At 37.0% G+C, this 24,008-nt stretch overlaps 2 protein-coding genes across 4 annotated transcripts; one reads left to right on the plus strand and one right to left on the minus strand.

Annotated features, from left to right (window-relative positions):
• Positions 1-2,520: 2,520 nt before the first annotated feature.
• Positions 2,521-6,212, plus strand: LOC116025609 (AP2-like ethylene-responsive transcription factor TOE3). 3 transcript variants are annotated; one of them, XM_031266903.1, is made up of 10 exons: positions 2,521-3,545; positions 3,671-3,696; positions 3,838-3,868; positions 3,988-4,075; positions 4,182-4,327; positions 4,479-4,523; positions 4,619-4,722; positions 4,819-4,877; positions 5,179-5,295; positions 5,655-6,212. In XM_031266903.1, the coding sequence occupies exons 1-10, from the start codon at positions 3,019-3,021 to the stop codon at positions 5,952-5,954; spliced, it is 1,443 nt and encodes a 480-aa protein (XP_031122763.1). In that variant the 5' UTR covers positions 2,521-3,018; the 3' UTR covers positions 5,955-6,212. The 3 variants fall into 3 exon arrangements, with proteins under 3 accessions (XP_031122763.1, XP_031122765.1, XP_031122766.1); XM_031266905.1 differs by having other exon boundaries at positions 5,658-6,212; XM_031266906.1 differs by lacking the exon at positions 4,479-4,523.
• Positions 6,213-11,347: 5,135 nt separating this feature from the next.
• Positions 11,348-13,426, minus strand: LOC116024187 (zinc finger BED domain-containing protein RICESLEEPER 2-like). The gene is made up of 7 exons (XM_031265088.1): positions 13,008-13,426; positions 12,702-12,933; positions 12,482-12,591; positions 12,293-12,361; positions 11,920-12,170; positions 11,756-11,813; positions 11,348-11,414 (listed from the first exon to the last, which is right to left on the minus strand). The coding sequence occupies exons 1-7, from the start codon at positions 13,424-13,426 to the stop codon at positions 11,348-11,350; spliced, it is 1,206 nt and encodes a 401-aa protein (XP_031120948.1).
• Positions 13,427-24,008: the final 10,582 nt, after the last annotated feature.

Below are 24,008 nucleotides of genomic sequence, written 5' to 3' on the forward strand. Positions count from 1 at the left end.
CTCTTGAATTATTAGTGGGGTAAGTGTTGCCCCTCAATTTTCAAAATGTGATATATATCGCTCCTCTCATAAATTATTAGTGGTGTAAATGTGATTACCCACCGTTTTTCATGTTCAAAGACCACGTTTGTTTCTTCCATTTTACTTTCGTCGCTTGTTATCCTTCTACTGATAATAATGTTTCTCATTCTTCCTATTAGAGGAGGGGTAATATATGTCACGTTTTGAAAATTGAGGGGCAATATTTATACGACTAATAATTCAGGAGTGACATTGATAATTGACATACTTGTGAGAGATAAATTGCAATTTTAGATTCTATTACTTGTGTCATTTATTTATTTGTATTTTGAATTATTTTAATATAATTATAACTTGTTAACATTGGACACTTGCTCTCTTTCGCATTGCACATATGAAGAGTTCTAGTTTATAAAATTTAATTTTATAAAATTGGAAACAAACTAAGCATAAGGTGCACTACAACATCCCAAAGCATTAACAACCCTACACAATCTCATTACTATATGCAACATAATTTTGAACGAGGTTTCCTATTTCTCTGTAATGAACGGAAGATGCAACTATGATGAATATGCCTTTGGATTGTAATACAAGTTGCTTGATATTGTGATAAGAACATTTATTAGCTGTAATTAATGTCGCATTGACTTTTCCGTATCGTACTGAGCATTTTTTTTTTTGTAACAATAAAAAGTACTTCACGTAAATGGTAAAAGAAGAGGTGACCGGTTATACCAGTTGCCCTCAGACCGGAAAGATTGTAAACAAAATTACAAATATCAATCACTTTCTTTTTCTTTTTCTTTTTCTAAAATTAAAGGCAAATAGGAACAAGACAATACACACACACACAACTAAACACTATTAAATTTATTATCAAATATTATTAATACTTGTTCTTATAATGTATATTTAAATATATAATATTATGTATATTCAAACATAGCATGTGTTATTGCATTTGATACAAAATATACTAATGTCAATTTATATTTTTTAAAAATTACATATATAAATTCACCTACCTCTTTTAGAAAACATCAATTATTTAATTTATTGAAAAACATGTATCTATGTGCTATGAAACTCGCATTGTCACTCAAGTCGGCATAGAATCATATGTGCGTTGAAAGCCGTCTTATGATTCTAGTCGACAAAGAACATAGACAACTCTCACAGAGAGTCGAACGTGAAACCTTGTGGTTACTAAGCTATTCTCCGACTTACATCAATGCAAATGTATATATGTGTGTTAAATATTTACACTTGTTAATTTGGTCTTATTTTAATAATTTATGATGATAAGTTATGTCAATTATTAAATGACAAATTGACATAATAAGTTGGGATATATTTATTATAATTTTGATTAGATTAGTCATGATTGGTTTACCATTCATTATATCAAAATTGAAATGAAAAATGACTGGGATATTATTTACTCATTTTTAATATCTCAATTTTTTTAATCAAACAACAATTTCTTCACTCAAAGTCAAGGATAAGGAATGACAAAAACTTATATGAGAGGGTAAAATCAAGATGAAAATATAATAATTATAATAAAAAATGTAATACTAATCATAAATAAAGTGTTTATTACCTATATGAAAATATATATTAATTTTGAAGAAAAATATAATACTTTTGCATTTTAATTTAAAAGTATTACATTTTCACCTCTAAGTAACAAACACTTGCCAACATTAAGGAAAATGTAATATTTTTAAGGAAAAATGTAATACTTTTACATCAAGATGTAAAAATATTACATTTTTCATCAAAAATATTACATTGTTCCTTATAAGTAAGTAACAAATATTTTATTTCTTATTAGTATTACATTTTTCATTAAAAGTATTACATTTTCTAATGACTCACCTGACCCGTCCAACGGATAAGGATCCGTGTGGCGATCTCACACAAATGTGACCCCTTAAGGTATACTATGACTTTACAATTTACACACACACACATATATCAAACATTTATATTAATTATATTATATTTAAATTTTAAATTTTGTTAATTTTTATTTAAAAGAGGAAGGGGGTAACCCATATACAAATTTTGTTAATTTAATACTATTTTTTTTTGTATTTTATAAGAATTATATCTCATTATTAATTAACACCAAGATTGGATTTTTAATAAAAATTATTAATTATTAATTCAAGTATTATAGTTTTTTTTTTTACTAAAAACTCTATTGTTATTACTAGAGACTCTGCACGGGATAATAAGATAAATCATACTTACGTATAAATAATATGCAAATCAAACTCGGTGAGATTTTGATGTTACTACTAGACTATTAGGGAGTGTTTGGTTGGATGAAAAATCTTTTTCATAGTGGAGGAAAATGTGTTTTTTCGTTGTTTGGTTGGATGGAAAATACTACAGAAACGGGCTGTTAGTTTCCGGACAAATAATATACTTTTAAAATGGAGTATGTGTATATATAAGGAAGTAAGGAACCCTCCAACACAGAAATAATAAAATGTTGCTTCACACACGTCCCATCTTTTCTGTACTTTCTCTCTCTAGAAATTAATTCCCCAACTACAACAAATAACAAATTCAATCCCCACCTCTCTCGCTTCCTTGGAATCGCAGAGTCGAGACGAGACTATGGCGATTCCTGTTCGCATTGCTCCTCCTCCCGCTTTCTCTCTCTAATCTCCACTCTTTTCTCGCTCTGTATGTATATGTGTATATACTACAGAAGACAAGTATATACATATGTATATGCTCCGGTGAACTTTCTCCGATCATCTTTGAGCTTCTTAAATTTCTCGCTCCGATCGTCTTGTAACAGAAGTTTTTTCCTCCGATTTTCTGATTCCGTTTTCCGGTTTAAAGCTCTTTGCTCGGTATTTTACTGTGAAGCTAAGTTCTATAAGCTTCAGGTAAATATATAGACGGGAGGAATCGGATTGTGTATGGAAGTATGCATTTGGATTGTTGATTGCTAGAGGAGAGGAGTGGGGAGTGATGTTGGATCTCAATCTGAGTGTAGTCTACGACGAGAGTAGATTCGAGAAGCGTCCGGAAGGTTCCGGAGCGGATGAATCCGGGACCTCAAACTCGTCGATGCTGAATGCTGAGGCTTCCAGCAATGCCGGCGACGACGACACGTGCTCCACGCGCGCCGGGGACGTCGTTCCCTTCAATTTCGATATCCTTAAAGTCGGGAGCAGAAACGAGGACGACGACGGGGATGACGAGAACCGGCAGGCGGCTCTGCCCGAGTTCGTGACTCGGCAGCTATTCCCGGTGAGTGAGGGCGCATGGAACACAGGTCAAACTTCCGGGAGGCAGGATTGGGCGATGGATCTCTCGTTCCGTCAAGCGGAGATGCGAATGGTAGAACAACAACAACAACAGCAGCAGCAGCAGCAACCGCCGCCTCAGCCGCAACAGCAAGTGAAGAAGAGCAGGAGAGGGCCGAGGTCTCGGAGCTCACAGTACAGAGGAGTCACTTTCTACAGAAGAACTGGTAGATGGGAATCGCATATCTGGTCAGTGCTCTCTGACTGTGAAACTCACTGATAATTGTTGCGTTTCTATTGAAGTGATTTTTCATACTGCTGTTAACATGCGTCTTTTCATTTAATTATATTTATATAAATGTTGTTGGTTGCAGGGACTGTGGGAAACAAGTATATTTGGGTATGAATACTTTTATTTTTAATTACTTTCCTTTTTGGTTAATTTCAGTGCTCTTTTTTGGCCCTTAGTAGTGAATTATTTGCCGACTTATTTCCATTTTTGGTAAATTCTTTTCATGACCTTTGTTTTGGGTTTTGCCAGGTGGATTTGACACTGCTGATGCCGCTGCTAGGTAAGTGATTGATTGATTGTCCGTGCTTTTTTTGATTCGTTTGGTTTTCTATGGTATTTTCCCAAGTTAATATCGATGATATATTTTTCTGAATAGTTTTTTTGTTCTTTATATTGCAGAGCATATGATCGAGCTGCTATTAAGTTTCGTGGAGTTGATGCTGACATAAATTTCCACTTGAGTGACTATGAGGAGGATATGAAACAGGTTAGAATAACAAAAAATTGTTTGGCATTTTGATATCAAACTAATAGATCTGTTCTTGTTACTGCTGCATCTATTGACTGCTATTGCGGGTGGGTTCTTTTTGCAGATGGAAAACCTGAGTAAAGAAGAATTTGTACACATGCTGCGTCGCCAGAGTACTGGGTTCTCAAGGGGGAGCTCCAAATACAGAGGAGTAACACTGCATAAATGTGGGAGATGGGAGGCTCGGATGGGGCAGTTCCTAGGCAAAAAGTAAGCAACTAGTCACTGAGTTGATTGTCCTTGTTGGTTAGAGTAGAATTTAAAACTAGTTGGTGTAAACTGGGTAACAAATGTATTAAGATGCCTATTTGAAGAAGAAATCATTTGGAACACCCAGTATTTAGCGATGCTTGAATTGCAGGTATATTTATCTTGGGCTATTCGACAGTGAAGTAGAAGCTGCAAGGTCCTAATTTTGAAATTATTACCCTGAATTCTCAGCCTCAATACTGCATCATCCAACCAATATGTCCATTTTTTTTTTTATTTTCTGCATACCAGGGCTTATGATAAGGCAGCTATCAAATGTAATGGAAGAGAGGCTGTCACTAACTTTGAGCCCAGTACATATGATGGGGGTACTGCATTCGACCCTCACAATGAAGGTATTTGCATACTCTTTTTACTATTGTAATCACCCATGAAACTGTTGCATTGACCAGTTCTTAGCAGTAACACACCTTTCACATGCCACAATACAGGTAGCCAACATGATCTTGATCTGAACTTGGGGATGACAAGCTCTTCTCCGAATAAAAATGTATGGGAATTTCTAGTACCATATGCTTCTTGATTTAGAAAAACCGCCATATTGTACATTACTCCTAAAGCCTCCTTATGATGGTGCCAAACATATGCTCCATATATTTCATCCAAAATTACTCTGTTAAAGGTTTCTATTCAACTTAAATTAAGAGAAATCTATTTTGGAATCAACCTATTAGCTTTTTAATGTAGATGGCTTTACTGCTATGAAACATAATCTCAATGTCCCTAAATTATTTCTTGTAGCTAGACTGCTAGAGATATTGACATTTATTTTTAATGGTCTTCAACTACAGATGGATAAATGTGATCAAACAACAATTGGGAGTTCACATCTGAACCGACAGCCATTTACATCAGAGCAACCTCAGCTGTTGAATGGATTCTACTCACATTTCTTACCTAATTACCAGGTATGCTTTTGGCTCTTTTTCAGTTGCCAAGGTAGAAAATAGAAATCCTTGTCAATATCTAAAATGTCAATTAGCAAGTTTAGTTTATGCACATGTGGTCCATATTTGGAACCTTGCTAAAAGTTGTCTGAAACAGACTTTGCATGATAATATCTACACATTAAACTTTTGTAGAGGTACTCCCAGATTTGTTTCTCTAAAGAATCTCTAAATCATTGGGTTGTGGGTTGATTATTGCACTGAAAGCTACAACTACACTTGTTTACTAAAATCTCTAAATCATTGGCTGTTGGTTAAATATCATACTGAAAGCCAAAACTAATGTTGAGATCACACTTTTTTTTGTTATGATTTGGCAGCAGCAAATAGCAAGTGAGAAAAGAATGGGCATAGGTGGTTCCTCGCAAGGATCCCCAAACTGGATGCGTGAAATGCGCTATGGCACAACCCCAGTGGCAATGTTCTCTACTGCAGCAGCATCATCAGGATTCTCAACTCCGGCTACCAATGATTGTACGACGGCCTTTACTTCCGCCCTGGCAGGCCCCTACTCAGCAGCATTTTCATCCTCTCCATCCATGAATCTAAGCTTTGCTTCTTACCCAACTGCATCAACCAATACCTCTCAACACTATTACCATATCAGGCCACCACCCTAATCTAACTTCCTCTCACCCTACCTACCTGATTCGGATACATACCACTGAATGTATGCATTCATTTGTACAACCAAAGTGTTGATTGATAACACAACACATACATAAGCTAGCTTGGTTGGATTCTTTTTGACAGACTTCAAGATGTCCAATGATCTTGTTCAGCAATCTATACATGCTGAGTACTCTTTTTTTGCAGTAAGCTAGGCTAAACTTCTCTTTTGATCTCAGTAAATGAATTTAGTTTTACTTTCTGTTCAACTCTTCTGGGAGTGTACAAAACTATTTGCCATATTGCTTAATTTCCATCTAAACAAATGAATTAGAGAACAATAAAATGGAGGCAACCTAATTTCCAACTTTTCTCTAGGATGGAAATGCTAAATTAAGTACCTATATTTCATATATATCCATTATAAATTCAAATTTGAAGGACAAAAAAAAATGAAAATAATAATAATAATGTGTAACCAGACTGATTCGTTCATTAATAAATAATCAATATGAATAATTGTAACACTTGACCACATAAAACAATTGATGTAATAAATTAAATATCTCAGGGATGAGGGAATTCAGTCAGATATGTAGATCAAGAATGAACAATGAGACCGGTCAGAGTAGTCGGCTATCTTGAATCTGAAACGATAGGTAGGGCGGTTAACGAACCGAACATAAACGAACGGAGGTTGTTCGTGTTCGTTTGTTAAGGATTTTGAAGTGTTCGTGTTCGCGCTCGTTTGTTAAAGTTTTTGGAAATTCTGTTCGTGTTCGTTTGTTAAGCGTTCATTAGTGTTTGTTAACGTTCGCGAACACGTTCACAAACATGTTCGCTATTAATCACGTTCATGAACATTGAATAACTAAACACCTGCATATGTTCATGATTACAATTCGTTCGTGAACAATAACCAACCAAACAGCACAACTACCAAACAATTACCTTATTACCCATGTATTATATATATATATATATATATATATATATATATATATATATATATATATATATTGTGAACATGTTTGCGAACATTAGTAAATGAACAATAACCGAGCTTGTTCGCGAACATTATTAAACGAACACAAAAGAGCTTGTTCACGATCTCTTAGCAAACGAGCTTACCATTGTTCAGACTCTGTTCGTTTATTAATCGACCTCTAAATTTTGTTTGTTAATATTTTTTTTTTACCTTAATAAACAAACATAAACGAACGTTTAGTGAACACGAACACAAGTAGTTTGTCGAAATCTTTGTTTTCTAACACCCCTAACAATGGGTAGTAGTAAGGTGCTCAAAGGGGTCCGGTGTGACGAAAGGTCCAAAAGTCCACCTTCACAATAACTAATGCGCCTTTTATAGGTAGGGCAAGGTGAGCATGTCGAATTATTGGCTTGGGCAGTTAGAGTGTGCCAAGTGTTTAGTGAAGGTTGTGTGGGGTGATAGGATGTGACAGGACGTGACATGACAGATTTGTTTTACTCGGAAAGTGCCTTTGGGTAATCTGGTCAAAGGCTTGCCGACGGGCTAGTTTGACAAGTGTTTCATGTCACCTCCGGTCGGAAGCATTCAGAATTGCACAAGTATTTGCCGATCGGTGATGGTCAATTGATCGGATATGACTAGTACATTAGAGATGGTTGCACTAGAATAATCCCTATCAATTATACATGTATAAAATTGGATTAAAAAAAAACATTTTCTTAGTACTATATATATATATATATATATATATATATATATATATATATATATAGTTGATCACAGGCAGCTGAGTGAGTTGGTGCAATAGGGAAGCTTTTGAAGCAACAGTGTATTAGGTACTGAGTGGATCTGTACATTAAACCAAAAGGTACCAGGTAAGTAACATAATAATTTTGACCTAGTACTGGACTACTGGGTATAGCAGCATAGTATTTATTGTTTTGTTTTCAAAGCAAGTGCAATGCATCTACACAATGCAACCCAACAATTGTTCATTCCACTTTTTCTTTTGCTCCACTTGTGTTTCTTTCAAGGGTTCCTTTGTCCTATACCAATTCATATCCCCCCTCCTTAAACAATATCCTTTCTTTTAAACCCCCCCCCCCCCCCCCTCTCTCTCTCCCTCATGATTGCTTGTGTAATATAATAGTGCTTATTCCCAACAATTTTTGCACCTATTAATTAAATAAATCAAAGGATAACAAGTCACCAATATATAATGAAATATTGGTATGCCAAATATGGTACTTTGACATAAGAAACGGCCTCCTGAGCAATAATATGGACAGCACGATTTTATAGACTGCTTAATAAAATTGAAATTAATATTTAAGAATTGACTAGCAACATCATTAATATCACAAACAATGTGTTGTGAAAATTATGCTTATGTGCTGACCGGCCACCTAGCATATCACCATAATCAGTGGTTTAGACGGCGGCCACATAGTCGGCCGATTAGCTATTACTCTTTTTTATTTTTAAATAAGTTATACGCCGTTTTAAGTGAAATAACTCTAAATTGTTCAAAGCCTAGATATTTTTTAGGTTAATATTTAATATTTTTAGTATTAACTATTAAAATAGTAAATAGTTTATAATTATAAGTCTTAAAAAATTTTAAAATAAAATTTTTAAACAAATTAAGAAAAAATATACATGAGCATCTCGGCGCCTAACGATTTTTTTAACCATACCAACAACAAAACCAAAATAAAAATTTAAAGGTTCAGACTGCAAATTGTGTATCACTTGTTGCACATCCATTTCCATGTCACCCACATCAATATTTAACTCCCGAAGCCATTCTAGAGCTTCTTGGATTTTATAATGTTCTTATTCATTACTTGATTTTTTTATTTTTATTTTTTTTGAGTTTTAGGGAGCTGCATTTTCAGAGTTCAAACGATGAAACATGATTAAGTCGAAAAGAAAATCATTTCATTCACATCTTATGAGTTAGCGCGAATATATTAGTTGAGTTAGCGTGGGTATTTTAGTATATATATAGAGAAAAAAAATACAAAAACAAAAGTTATAGATAAGAGCAAGATGTAGAGGGCTTTGAGGCACGTGGTGGGCCCCAGCTTTGTTGGAGTTTAATTGACCCATGGGCCCATCCTGGGTTTTGTTGATTCGGGTCAGATTCGGGTAGTCAGGATTTTGGGGTTGTAGTTGGTGGGTCCCCTGAATTTTTTCTTTCTTAAACAAACATTATAACTTGTGGTACTGATCAGGACACCCAATTGGCGTGAGGGTAGACATGACTTCTTGGATGTTACACTTTTGTCTCCTCCTAAATTTATTTATGTTTTTCTTTTTCTTCGAGGTGGCTGAATTAAATAAATCTTGGGAAAACAATTTGATATGAAACAAATTCAACTCCCTCCACTTTATTACAACTTTAAATGGACAAGACGTTTTTTGTCCCTGTATTTTAATTAGGGAAAAGAATTAAATAAGTCTTTAATTGAATAGTATAATAAAACATATACTAGAGCATCCATAGTAGTTTAAGGGGTGTATTCAATCATAACTTTTGTAGATTTTTAAAATCATAAATTTTAATATTTTATTGACTTTCCTAGAATCGTTCAAAACTTTTTAAAACTTTGTAAGACTCTATAAAAGCCTATATAAAAAACTTTAATAAACTTTTATCAACTTTTTTATTTTAAAAAATTTACAAAAGTCATTGAAATTCTAAATTGAATACATTGTTACAAACTTTCAATTATTTCGATTCTTATCATTTATAATTTTCTTACAAAACATGTTATAATATATCATAAAATACTTCTTATTATATAGTTCTTCACCCACATCAACATTATTATTTTTATCCATACTAGGGTGAGACTTATATGTTAATTACTTATATCTAAAAACATAATAAGTGTGAATGAAGGTTATACCCTTCATTTATATCCATTTTTTCCGTTAAGTTATTTTGTACATTATGATATAAAAGTTGTACTTTACAATATATTAGACAAACATACCCCTACCGTTATAACTTCCATTATCTTTTTCACTATTGTTACTATGCACATGCATCCACTATATATTTTTTTATTTTCTTCAATAATAATAATATATACACATTATATATTGGAGTTATATGTTAGTTATTTCCTAAAATATAAATATAAAATTTATAAAAATATTTTTCATTATTACTATTTACAATAATTCAAATATCTAAAATCTAAATAAATTTAAAATTTTAATATAAAATATTAATATTGGACACCTATTTTTTGCGCATAGCGCATAAGAAAAACTAGTAGTATTAATAAGCATCAACAAAAAAAATTTCATAAGATATTTATAACAATATTGAACACTAAAATTTATAGTAATAGAATTGCTCAAATAAAATATTTAAAAATATAGTTACTAGTTGCATAAAATTAAAAAAAAATAGTATATATAAAAAATTATATTCGATATACTGTTAGGCATCAAGCAAAGAGCTATTATTTGCAATAGCAATATGGGACTACTAACAACCACAATGTGTTTCTTTTTGCAGCCTCAAATTGCTATTGCGAACAGTAGTTCACTATTCGTAATAGCATGTTGTTAAAATGAAAAAAGAAAAAATATATTACGAATAAACATATGAATATTATGAAACGTATAGTAAAAATTGACGGTGATAAATAAATTTTTTTTTTACTTTGTTCATGTATTTAAGAGAAAAAGTTCTTAGAGAAAGTTTAGAAGTTGATGTGAAAATTTTTTAGTGAGTTTAGAAGTTAGAGACAAAAAGTTTGTAGAAAAAAAAATATACAAGCAATAATGAAGTAAAAATAATATTATTTTGAATTTTTAGAGGGAGACCGTAAAGTTTAGGAGAGAGAAAACCTTAGTAGAGTTTAGGTATGAAGAAAATATAGGATAATGAAAAAAACATAATTTATTGAATTTAGGTATAAGATTTACAAAGTTCAAAATTTTAAATAAAGAGAAAAAAAATAGAGTTCAAATTGAGAGAGAAAACATTTAGAGTTGGTAGAAAGAAAATTTTGAAATCTTGGGGTTGAAGTTTGGATTTCAACTATTTATATTTGAGAAGTAAAAGTTTACAAAAGTTCTAAAATTAAAAAGTTCTTACAAATTCATAACTTTTTAAATACCACATGACTTTTAAAGACTTTTTAAAAACCTTGATTGGATACCGCATGACTTTTAAAGACCTCCTAAATGTTTGAATTGAATACCTCCAAACTTTAAAAGTTCATAAAAGTTTTTAAAATTTTATGAAAGTCATGATTGAATACACCCCTTTTTTTGGTACTTTTTTTTAGTCCATGTAGGAAAGAGATAGAGGAGGGGAGAGTAAGCAAATAAAAAATAAAAAATAAAAAAAGTTGACGCGATTTCAAGAAAAAAATAATCATTGCACATTTACGCGCCAACTGGGCGCACAGCTGGTGCGCGAAACGCATAGCCAAGGGTGAAAGCATGATCATAGCTAGGCAACAAAAAACACATTAATAACTTACTAAACAAAATAATGCATTAAAAGACTAAAAGTAAAATCTGAACATAGAGTAAGACTGCAAGTCAAAGTATACTAGAGGCAACAACTTCTTACTAGAATTCCATAAATGGTCAAATGGGACATCAGTCATTCAGTTGGGCTCAAGTCTGAAGTCTTAACTCATCTAAAGGCGACAACATTTCAACAATAGAAAGTTACCCATCCACTTAGATGAGGCAACATCTTAATAGCACTTATAGTAGGCCAACAAGCATGAGGCAACAACAAACAACATAACAAATTATTAACATAAACAATAGGAAAATAAATACATTACAGGGATTGTATGCAACATTAATGGTATATTAGATGCAACTCCAGTTGAAAACTCTGCAAAACATAATAAGGATATTAGAAATTTAGAATAAGAAAAGAAAGAATTAAGAAACTAATTTACAAAAAATTAAGAATAAGAATAAGGGAAACAGAGAATTACCTTTCTCTAATCTTTCCACTTCATCTAAGTTCTCATCTACTAAGATTGGCTGATTTGGTAACCTCAAGCAATCTTGTGCACGAAGTACGACTTTCACTATTTTTGGAATTAAGGAACTCCTAAATGCATCAAGCACCCTTCCACTTATACAAAATGCACTTTCAGAGGCTACTATGGAAATAGGAACTGCAAGCACATCTCTAGCCACTTTGGAGAGAATAGAGAATCTCTCACTATTTACCTTCCACCACCTTAAAACATCAAACCACCAGATTCATCATAATCTTTTCACTCAAGTAAACTTGTAGCTCAGTCTGCTTACTGCTTCCACCACCAGACTCTATTCTTTGTTTTTTTTAGTTAACTCTTCAACCTTGATTGAGGCTTACCAATAGTAGGATTTGTAGCCTCAAACTGGGTAGATGGTTCTGCCTGGGTAGAACTGACAAGGTATGTAGTTGCATAATCATTATACAACTCAACCATTGCAGTTTGGACCTTGGAAAAGCAATCTTTGCCTTTCACTTTTCCATACAGCTAGACAAATTGATATGACATGTACTCCTCCTTATCCCTAGGGTCCAGAATATTAGCAAAAAAATGACAAAGTTCATTTTTTCTAGATCCCCCCCAGTATTTCTCAAACTTCTGCTTCATTTGTGTCCCCATTGCCTGTTACAGACCACAGAAATACAGAAAGCATATACAAAAAATTACAAGTTCAAACAAAATCATCTAAGTTAGAAAAATAAACACAAAGCAAATAAAAATAAACACATTACTTGTAGTAAACAGATGACCTTTTCAGTCCCAGAATCACCTGTAACCATATCTTCCAGCAGGAAACTAAGATCAGAGATCTCAGAGAAGAATGTGTTAGATGTGACATAAAGAGAACCAGATATTCTCACTGTCATCTCGTAAAATTTTTTGAGGAGCTTCACTAAGCTCTCCATAGAACACCAATCCAAATAAGAGGGAACAGAATCACACAAATCAGCAGAAAATAAGGATCTTTTTGCTCATATGCATCAAACACCCTTTGATACAGAATTGCAGTGTTTAGCATAATGTAGGTGTTGTTCTACCTTGTAGGGACATCTAGCTGTAAAGCAGATTTAGCTTCCACCCCAATGAGATCAGCAAGATCTCTAAACTTTTTCAGCCTAGCAGGTGAGTTCCTAACCCATCTAACTACATCCCTAACCCTTTTCACATACACATCTGCAAGCCTCAAACCATCTTGTACCACTAAGTTTAAGATATGGGCTATGCACCTCATGTGCATGTACTGCACCCTAACAGAAGAAGAACCCCAAGATAACAGCTTGTTCTTAAAAAATCCCAAAGCTGTATCATTAGAAGAAACATTGTCCACTATAACAGTGAACACATTTCTAATCTCCCACTCTAATAGACAACTCTCTAAGGCTTTTGCAATAAACTCCCCCCTATGAGAAGAAACAGGGACAAAGGAAATTTTTTTTCTGAAGCTTCCACTGGTCATTAATAAAATGTGCAGTAATGCACATATAATTAATCTTCTGGACAGAAGTCTATGTATCAGTGGTTAAACTAACTCTATGGGTGCCCACCCTAAACAACTTCTTAAGGTTCAGCCCCTCATCAGGGAATATTCGGTAGATGTCCTTAGATATTGTCCACCTAGAAGGAATATGAAACCAAGGACAAGCTATTCGTTAGGCCCCCTCTAGGTGCCTGGAGGGCGCCTAGTTTTTTTTTTTAATAATAATTTTTTTAAAAATATTTTAAGTGTTAATAATTGTATAGTGTTTAATATTTTAAGTCTTTACACTTTAATACTTTTTTTTTTTAAAATCAAAGAACGAAATATATTAATAATCAACCAAAGATGAGATACAGAGCGGGGGAACAGAAACCCACGGCCTCAGGACAGACAAAGAACCAGAGGGACGTGCTAACACATGAGCCACTTGATTCGCTGACCTACCGACATGGTGAACTGATACGTTTCCAATGTCACTAGCAATATTACGACATTGCTTGATAATCGAACCCACATACGAAAGGTCTAACATAGAAGAATTAAAACTAGAACAAAAATTAAGACAATTAGTCTCTAAAATAATATTATTGAAACCACGCGCTTTTAGCCAAGTAAGCACCTCTTTAACCGCCATGGCCTCGGCCATATATGGATCCTGACCGCAATCAATCCGGGAACTGCATGCTGCCACAAATCTGCCACCTTGATCATGCACAACTGCACCAAAACCTGAACCATTATCAAAGATAACTGCATCCACGTTGCATTTAAAATTAGTGGCCAGTGGGGGAAACCAAATAACATGTACTGGGATATTTATATTAGTATGAGTGTAAGCATCTAACCATAATGCACTGAGATTAGCAGATTGCCTACACAAAGAATCCACACTTGGCATAATAGCTCTCCAATTTACACTTTAATGGTTAAATAGTTAATACTTAATAAGTTAATAGTTTTTTTTTTTTGAAAACGCGGCCAGGCGCCGCCTAGCACCTAGGGGCGATTTTTGCAAACATTGCTTGAACCCTTGGCCCTCAACAAATCTAAAAGGGAGTTCATCTATGATTATCATCTCAAGCTCTGTTTGGCAGAGCTTATTTAAGAGCTTATAGCTTATTTTAAGCTACTAATAAGCTATAAGCTCTGTTTGGTAATATTCTTAAAATAAGTTAGTAGTTTAAAATAAGAGCTTATTTTTTAACGCTACATTAGGTAGTGTTTCAAAATAAGCTAGTAGCTTCCTAACTTTTTTTTCCATCTTTAACCTTATTATTTTAAAGAAATGACATCATTTACCCTTCCCAATTAAAACCTTTTTGGCTAAACTTTTTTGACTTTTTCTCTTCAATATGCTTGGTTGTAATTTCAATTTGACATTTGTGTTTGAACATTGATTTTTGTATGAACTAATCTTATGAATTATAAACATTTTGTTTTACTTTATATGTTTTTAAATATATGTTCTTACCTTATATTTTATTAAAATATATTGATTTCACTATTTTATATTTTAATATATAAACAAACCTATTTAAATTTAAAATTATTTAAATTGTATGACGATGTCCTTTTTAGTCTTTTTACATTTATCAGCTTATCAAAAAGCTAATTTTACCAAACACTTTTAAGCATAACAGCTCTGCAGATTTTAGCTTTGAGCTTATAACATTTCAGTTTTCAGCTACCTTTTCAGCTAGGTTTGCCAAACATAGCCTCACACAAGGCCTTTCTAATGGTCTCTTGATTAAATACCCAAGTCCCCAAAACCCCCTCAGCAGCCTTTGTTCCAGAAGTGGAAACAGTATCGAATGTCAATAGGGACTGCCTTGTATCCTTTGGATGAGGATTTTTAATGTAGCCCAACATATGATTCCTCAAAGAGGATGTGCCATGTTTTTTTTTAGATTCACATGCAAATTGTTTTGCACAATAAAGGCATCCCCTCAGAATCTAGGATCTTTTCAAAGTGATCCCAGACGTTAGATCTAGACTCAATTTCCTTCCTCTTCTTAGCAGCAGGAACAGTAGGAGTGACCATAGACTGTTGAGTATCTGTCTCAATGCTTGGGATTTGAACTCCTTAGCTTGTTCATTTATTGTAGATGACGGAAGAGGTCCAGTTCCACAGTGTAACCCCTCGATTTTTCCGACAAAGTTAAGGTTCGAAAATTTTTTTTAAGCTATGACATTTATGAGAAGGTCTCTCGGTGTTCGAAGGAATTTTTTTTTTGAGACTAGTTATTAATAAGCTGCGATCTACGTACCGGTCACGAACCGTAAAATTTTAAAGGATGCTTATACAGTTCGAATTTTCTTAGAGGTTAGATTATTAAGTATGATACAGTTAAGCCTGAACTTCTAGTTAGTTCAAGTGAAAATTTAAACAGACTGTAAGGGGTAAAATTGTTACGGACCGTGTACCTATATTTCGCGAAATACCGAAAAATTCCCAATTTTAGCAGTTATCGACGAGATTATTTTTAGGATAATTTTGGTGTTAGAATTTTCCGGAATTAAGCTATAATCCCCCGAACTTTCATCTGATTTAACCCCAAACTGGCAAAGTAAATTTTGTTCTTCAAGGAGCCACCATAGGGAGTTGACATGTGGCAATCCTAATTACCACATGGTGAATGCAATTAATGCATGTCATAAGAGGTATGAGAATGTTGCACTTGTTCCTTAATCTTCAAGCCAAACTATCCATCATCTCTCTCTCATCTCTCCATAATTTCGAAAATAGCATAAGGAGAAGAAGAAGAGAGAAAAGAGCTTAGTCTTCCACTTGTGATTAAGAACTCCTAAGCATCTCTTCAACTCAAGTGCTCTAGTATAGGTAAGACTTTAATTTTGTTCGGTTAAATCCTTCCTAGAACTTAAGTGTACACTAAAGGTCCATGAAAATGTTGTTATTATGGTGATTTTTGTTTAGGATCTTTGGTGAAGGGCTCAAAGGAGGAAATCATCAACTCTTACGGTTTTTAAAATCTTCTAAAGAGGTAAGGAATCCCTTAAGTAGGCTTAGTCACTTGAAGGTGATCAAATACTAGTAAACTATGTGACTAGGAAATTTTATATGAAAATTATGTGTTAAGTTTATGGATCTACAAGTTGGCTCAAAAGTCTATACTTTAAATTTTTGGTAAATTTTGATATGCATGTTCGTAGTTATTTTATGCATGTATATGTTGTGTTAGGTCCATATATGCTTATATTTGTGAAAATGGTGGAAGATCGGGTCATTACAACCCCGTTCTTGCAGCCCAAAGTGGGCAGAATCGGATGGACGCGACAGTGGACGCGCGTCCACCACGCGCCCATTGCGGAAAAATGGTTCGGCGCCTCGGCCGAGAGACCGGACGCGGGCACGGACGCGCGTCCGTGGGCGTCCAGTTCGGCGAGAAATGCCGAACCAGCGGACGCGGCTCGGACGCCTGCGTCCGCCATGCGTCCGCTGGTGCGGCCAGCCGCGAGTCCGCGCGACGCGGACTCGTTTTCGACTCGTTTTTGACCGAATTTTTCTCCGGTGTTTTTAATCCCGAGTGTTATGATGTTTTGAAAGCCTACGGGCAACCGGGTAAATTTTTGAAAGCTCGATTATTATTTTTGTGCATTATATTTCTTAACTTGGTGAAAAATTGTGTTTTAAGAAATAATGTGACTCTCGTTACTTGGATTTTTATGGTGGAAAATCATTAACCAATATGCGAACTTTGGTAGTACAATTGAACAAGTATGATGATTTTGAGTCATCATGTGAATATACTAATTACTGCGAGGTTTTGTATGATTAATTCATACTGTAGAGCGAAGTCTATTCGCTGAGTGAAAGATTTATTGCGAGGTTTTGTATGATTAATTCATACTGCAGAGCGAAGTCTATTCGCTGAGTGAAAGAGTTATTGCGAGGTTTTGAATGATTAATTCATACTGCAGAGCGAAGTCTATTCGCTGAGTGAAAGAGTTATTGCGAGGTTTTGTATGATTAATTCATACTGCAGAGCGAAGTCTATTCGCTGAGTGAAAGAGTTATTGCGAGGTTTTGTATGATTAATTCATACTGCAGAGCGAAGTCTATTCGCTGAGTGAAAGAGTTATTGCAAGGTTTTGTATGATTAATTCATACTGCAGAGCGAAGTCTATTCGCTGAGAGAATAGTGAGATGTCTTTGTATGATTAATTCATACTACAGAGCGAAGTCTATTCGCTGAGAGCTTAGTGAGATGTTTTTGTATGATTAATTCATACTGCAGAGCGAAGTCTATTCGCTGAGAGGAAAAATGAGTTATGAAATTATTGAGTGTTTTTAATATTTATAAAATCTAGTTACCCCGTAACTAGATCGCAGAAAAAAGGGTCGTAAGTCCGGATCAGTAAAGCATGTGTGGTGAAACTCTCCTTTGAATTAAATGATGAATTCTTGGAAATGGTAGTGTTATGTGCTGATGTCGCTTATATACTATATAGTGTTGCTTCGTTGTTATTATGATTGCAGGTAGAATGCAACCGTTGGGTAAAGCTTACATTTTCTGAATATTATGTTGTTTTCGAAACCTTTGTTTACTTTCGAGTGACAATGGATTTCCTTACTTAGCCGTCGTGCTAACTACACTTCATTGTGTCCTTTATCAGATGGAATCTAGTGTGGGCTCCTGGAGCCCAGAGGACTCCGACCCCTCGGAGTTCGATTTCCCAGTGCTTGACTATGATGATTATTCTCACTACCTTCTTGACGGAGACCCCTACGCCCCGGGCTACGCACCTGATCCGCCTACACTGACTTGTACTCCTGAGCCTACTCCCGTTCCTGTCTCACCGGAGGTACCAATTTGGTCCCCCGTCCCCGTTGAGCCGATGTGTCCCTTTGACGCCCTCCAAGCCAGCTATGGGTTCTACCCCATAGAGATCCTTCCTGGTAGCAACCCCCTCGAGTTTGTGGTCCACTATCCTTACCCGTGGGATCCGAGTCCCCCGGACTACCACGACGAGTGGATGATGTACATGAACACGTGTCGGTTTCTGGACCACATCATGTGGTTCGAGGGTGAGTGGCATGTTGTCTGGGGTACCTACACGGGCCCAGTGTACCACTCGTTAGACTAGGTAGCGTCTAGAGTGGGGAGTCTAGTCAGCTCTTTTGTGTACATATACCTTTTGTAGCAGGTGCTAATTCTAGAATGACTGTCAAGGCCGGGCCTAACTCAATTCTTCTTATGGGTTGTACTTTTAAACCTCGGTTCTTTTGGTAGCTCGTTTAGCTACACTTAACCGATGCTATGGAAATGCATTTGTTTTTGATTGTTATGTTGATATTGTGCAGTATTCTTATCTTTAGCTTGTGCATCTAGATCGAATCCTATCTGAATGTGATCGGGTTCAGTCTAGGTGTGGCGGTAACTACTCCGATTGTTCGGTACAGCCGAATCGGGGTGTTACAAGTTGGTATCAGAGCCCTGTTTCGAGTCAGAATTCTAAGTCAAACTTTTTTCAAGTCAGCTCTAGTTTCGAGTTAACCAAGTTTCAGAGTCACCTTAGGTTCGTTAAGACCAATCTAAGTCATTATTACAGTTCGGCGAGTACAAGTTCAGAGTAGAGCTGGAATGGAGGCCAGGTGGCATAAGAAGGGGGTATTTCACTTTTTACTCCGCAGAATCTTACGATTCTAGTCGTTGAATAATATGATCACTATCTGTGTTTTCTTGCATGCGTTTGGTTAAGCTGTTGTGAGTGAGCATGCTAGCGTAATGCGTTGACTACTATTAGGAAGAACTGTATAGGACTTGAGTGGGTGCTATACTAACTGCCTAACTAGCTAATTCCGAGAGGACTTTTATACCTCGAATACTAACTTGGGATTACCATCCAGCAAAGACGCTGCCGAGACGGAATGCGCCTACGGGTAACGACAATAACTTCTCTGCGATAGATCGAATGGTTCAAGCCATGGAGAGAATGGCTGAGTTGATGCTAGCTCAGCAAGGTCAAAACCAAAACCAGGGACAGCCGAGAGTGGATTATGCTAAGGCGATAGCCAGCCGACAGCCACCGTACTACGCAGGTGAAAAGGATCTGGTAGTTTTGGAGGAGTGGATCCGAACCTTCGATAAATTACTCAACGCAGTGAATTGCCCTGCGAACCAACGAGTATCCTCGGCAGTCTATTACCTAACGAAAGCTGCAGACAACTGGTGGGCGACAGTCGGACCTAATCTCCTGCAAGACCCAGCCTTTTGTTGGGAAGAATTCAATGTGGAATTGAGGGAACAGTTTTACACCGAACGTATCAAAGGGATTAAGTGTGAAGAGTTTCTACGATCGAAACAGAAGGGAGCGACCGTTCAGGAATACTATGATCAGTACGTTGAGCTGATGCGATTTGCCCAAGAAATCGTACCGGATGAGGCGAGTAAGGCGAGGAGATTTGTTTGGGGATTGGACTGGAGTATAAGGGGAATGATCGCACCTTTCATGTGTTCTACCTTGAAAGAGGCGTATGACAGAGCTTCGGATCATTATCAGGTATACCTAGACCAGCAGGATGTCTACGGCCGAAATAAGAGGAAAGTTGAAGACAAGTCTCGGAAGGTTCCGGCAGGGAACAAGAAGGCCAACCAAGGCAACTTCAATCCAGTGCAAGGAAGAGGAGGAGTCAATCAGGGGAACCGTTCTGCTTGCCCAAGATGTGGGAGGAATCACCCCGGAGTAAACTGTCAAGGGATAAAAATCAAATGTTACAGGTGTGGTCTGTTGGGGCACAAAGCTGCTCAGTGCCGAAATCAAGAAGACAGTCCCCAAAAGCCTCTGCAGAATGCGAATCAGGGAAGGAGATTCAATGGGAATGCCGACTGGAATTCCGCGAGAGCCGAAGACAAGAGGACCAACTTCCAACCTGGGAATTCGGCGAACGTTACGCCTGGTTCCAATCACAAGGGAAAGCAAGTGATGGGGGAAAGCAGCGGAGAGAGACAAGGCAGGATCTACGTCGTCAATAGCGCTCAGGCTCAGGCTAGCGACACCGTAACTGGTACATTCCCCATAAACTCCGTACTTGGATTAGTCCTATTTGATACTGGGGCTACCAATTCATTTATATCCTCTGCGTTCGCTGATAAACTAAAGTTAAGACCTACGGTTAAGTTAGATCTCAATGTCACAACGGCTTTGGGAGTAGTAGTATCCTGTAAGGATGGTTATGACAATGTTGCAATAGAAATAGCGGGATTTAACTGTCCCTAGAATCTCATTCGTTTTGGACTTGAAGGCATCGACGTAGTACTCGGGATGGATTGGTTGGATAAGTACAAAACTCGGATCGTGTGTAATGAGCGAAAAATTGTACTGCAAGGACCAAAGGGAAGAAGAATATCCTATCGAGGAATTGGCAAGCAACCCGAGTCAAGGTTGTTGACGATGCAGAAATTAAAGAAGTTTGTTCGCCAGGGATGCGAAGCATATCTCTGCTTGGTGCAAGACGCCGAAGTAGAAGAACTCGAGATGGATCGAATTCCAATTGTACGCGAATTTCCTGACGTATTCCCCGACGATCTCACTGAGATGCCACCAGAAAGGGAGGTGGAATTTACCATCGATCTTGTACCAGGAACCTCGCCTATCTCAAAAGCGCCTTATCGGATGGCACCCAAAGAGATGGAGGAACTGAAGGCACAATTGGAAGAATTGCTAGAGAAGGGATTCATTAGACCAAGCGTATCACCTTGGGGCGCACCAGTATTGTTCGTAAAGAAGAAAGATGGGAGCCTTAGACTGTGCATTGACTATAGAGAACTCAATCGAGTCACAGTAAAGAACAAATACCCGTTGCCCAGGATCGATGATCTATTTGACCAGTTGAAAGGAGCGGGTGTATTCACGAAGATTGACCTACGGTCAGGGTATCACCAAGTGCGAGTAGCAAAATAAGATGTGCCTAAAACGGCATTTCGGACGAGGTACGGGCACTATGAGTTCACAATCATGCCATTCGGAGTGACTAACGCCCCAGGAACCTTTATGGATTTGATGAACCGAATTTTCCTCCCGTATCTGGATAAATTCGTCGTCGCTTTCATAGATGACATCTTAGTCTACTCTAAGACCACGGAAGAACACGAGGAACACCTCAGAACAGCGTTACGGACACTGAGGGAAAAGAAACTTTTCGCAAAACTTTCAAAGTGCGAGTTTTGGAAAAAAAGAAGTCGCATTTCTTGGTCACGTAATCACCAAGGAAGGAATAAGGGTGGATCCAACCAAGATACGAGCGGTAGTTGAATGGGAAGCGCCCAAATCAGTTACAGAAATCCGCAGTTTCTTAGGTCTGGCGGGTTACTACCGAAGGTTTGTTCAAGACTTCTCAAAGATAGCAAGACCACTGATGAACTTGCTCAAAAAGACAACCAAGTACAGTTGGAACGAAGAATGCGAGCAGGCATTCCAGGAGCTTAAGAAGAGGTTGACCACCGCTCCAGTGTTAACTCTACCTGTTGGAACAGAAGGTTATGAGTTATACACCGATGCGTCTCACAAAGGACTAGGATGTGTCCTCATGCAAAATGGAAGGGTAATAGCGTATGCTTCTCGACAATTGAAAACTCATGAAGCTAACTACCCGACACATGACTTGGAACTGGCAGCAGTGGTATTTGCTCTCAAAATTTGGCGACACTATCTTTATGGAATCTCATGTAAGGTTTATACAGATCACAAGAGTTTAAAGTACATCTTCACTCAGAGGGATCTCAATTTAAGACAAAGGAGATGGTTGGAGTTGATCAAAGACTATGACTTGGAAATTCAGTATCACGAGGGCAAAGCCAACAAAGTGGCTGATGCTCTGAGTCGAAAGACAAACCATGCTCTTTGGATATTACCCGAGCAGTTATGCAAGGAGTTTCAAGGACTCAATCTGGAAGTGAGAATGAGCGATCAAGAGGAGCAAGAGAAGAAACTATATTACATGTCGGCTACTCCAAACCTATTTGAGGAAATCAAAAGGGCGCAAGAAGAGGACAATTGGGTGGGGAACATCAAGGAGAAAATGGTTAGTGGAAAACATGGACCATTTGAACTACACCCGGATGGGAGTGTAAGATTTCAAGGTAGATCGGTAATACCAAAAGGGTGTAAGAAGATAATGGAGCAAATAATGAAAGAAGGCCACTACACGCCTTATTCAGTTCATCCTGGTGGGGATAAATTGTATAAGGACTTGAAACAAAATTTTTGGTGGTCGGGCATGAAAAATGATGTAGCTGAATTTGTGGCTAGATGTTTGAACTGTCAAAGGGTCAAGGTAGAAAGAAGTAAACCCAAGGGATTATTACAACCGTTAGAGATTCCGCAGTGGAAGTGGGATTCAATCTCTATGGATTTCGTAGGAGGATTGCCTAGAACCAAGGCGGGAAACGATCAAGTGTGGGTCGTTGTCGATCGACTGACCAAGACAGCAAGATTCATTCCGATGAACAAAACATGGTCAATGGAGAAGTTGGCAAGAGCCTATGTTAAGCATGTGGTTAAACACCATGGGGTGGCGCGAGATATCGTTTCAGATAGAGACTCACGATTTCTATCACGTTTTTGGGGAGCGCTACAAATGGCAATGGGCACTCAACTCAAATTGAGTACGGCTTTTCACCCCGCCACTGATGGCCAAACGGAGCGAACAATACAAACGCTGGAAGATATGCTCAGAGGTTGCGTACTCGATTTCCAGGGTTCATGGGATGAACAGTTGGATTTGATAGAATTTTCCTATAACAATAGCTACCATGCAAGTATAGGAATGGCACCTTATGAGGCATTATATGGGCGAAAATGTCGAAGTCCTCTGTGCTGGGGCGACAAAAGCGATGTCGTTACACTTGGACCTCAGTACCTCCAAGAGACTATCGAGGCAATCAAGATAATTCAAGGGAGGATGAAAGTCGCGCAGGATCGACAAAAGTCGTACGCCGATTTGAAGCGACAGTTCACCGAATATCAGGTTGGAGAGAAGGTATTACTGAAAGTTTCACCCACTAAAGGAGTTAAAAGGTTTGGGAGGAAAGGAAAATTAAGTCCTCGTTATATAGGACCTTACGAAATTCTGGAGATGATCGGAAATTTAGCTTATCGACTGGCCCTACCGATGGAGCTTGATAAAGTGCATAACGTATTCCATGTTTCTCAACTCAAGCGGTATGTACCCGACGCATCCCATGTATTAGAGCCGGAGGAACTGGAAATGGATGATTCGTTGACATACGAGGAGAAACCAATTCAAGTCTTGGACTCGAAGATGCGAGATACGAGGAGGAAATCAGTCAAAATGATCAAAGTCCAATGGTCGAATCACAGTCCCGAGGAAGCTACATGGGAGTTAGAGAGCGATATGATGAGACGTTATCCGGAATTATTTAACTCAGGTGCGTGGAATCGATCTAACATTTATGTGCCTAAACAAATTAAGTGTTTAGACTAGGCATGCTAGAAATTCGTTTTGGGTAGGAGAAGGTAAGTAGAAATCCACTTCGAATCCATGGATGATGAAAAAGGAGTTTCGAGGACGAAACTATTT

Source organism: Ipomoea triloba, chromosome 7, assembly GCF_003576645.1.
Source record: "Ipomoea triloba cultivar NCNSP0323 chromosome 7, ASM357664v1".
NCBI lineage: Eukaryota > Viridiplantae > Streptophyta > Magnoliopsida > Solanales > Convolvulaceae > Ipomoea > Ipomoea triloba.

Bases quoted from the DNA above. Each gene is read 5' to 3' on its own strand.
- LOC116025609 (XM_031266903.1), top strand. From the start codon at position 3,019: ATGTTGGATCTCAATCTGAGTGTAGTCTACGACGAGAGTAGATTCGAG. The intron at 4,723-4,818 runs GTATTTGCATAC...GCCACAATACAG, and splicing joins ATTCGACCCTCACAATGAAG to GTAGCCAACATGATCTTGAT. The intron at 5,296-5,654 runs GTATGCTTTTGG...ATGATTTGGCAG, and splicing joins ATTTCTTACCTAATTACCAG to CAGCAAATAGCAAGTGAGAA.
- LOC116024187 (XM_031265088.1), bottom strand. From the start codon at position 13,426: ATGACCAGTGGAAGCTTCAGAAAAAAAATTTCCTTTGTCCCTGTTTCT. The intron at 12,362-12,481 runs GTACATGTCATA...ATACCTTGTCAG, and splicing joins GACCCTAGGGATAAGGAGGA to TTCTACCCAGGCAGAACCAT. The intron at 12,171-12,292 runs GTTGAAGAGTTA...TGATGTTTTAAG, and splicing joins ATTGGTAAGCCTCAATCAAG to GTGGTGGAAGGTAAATAGTG.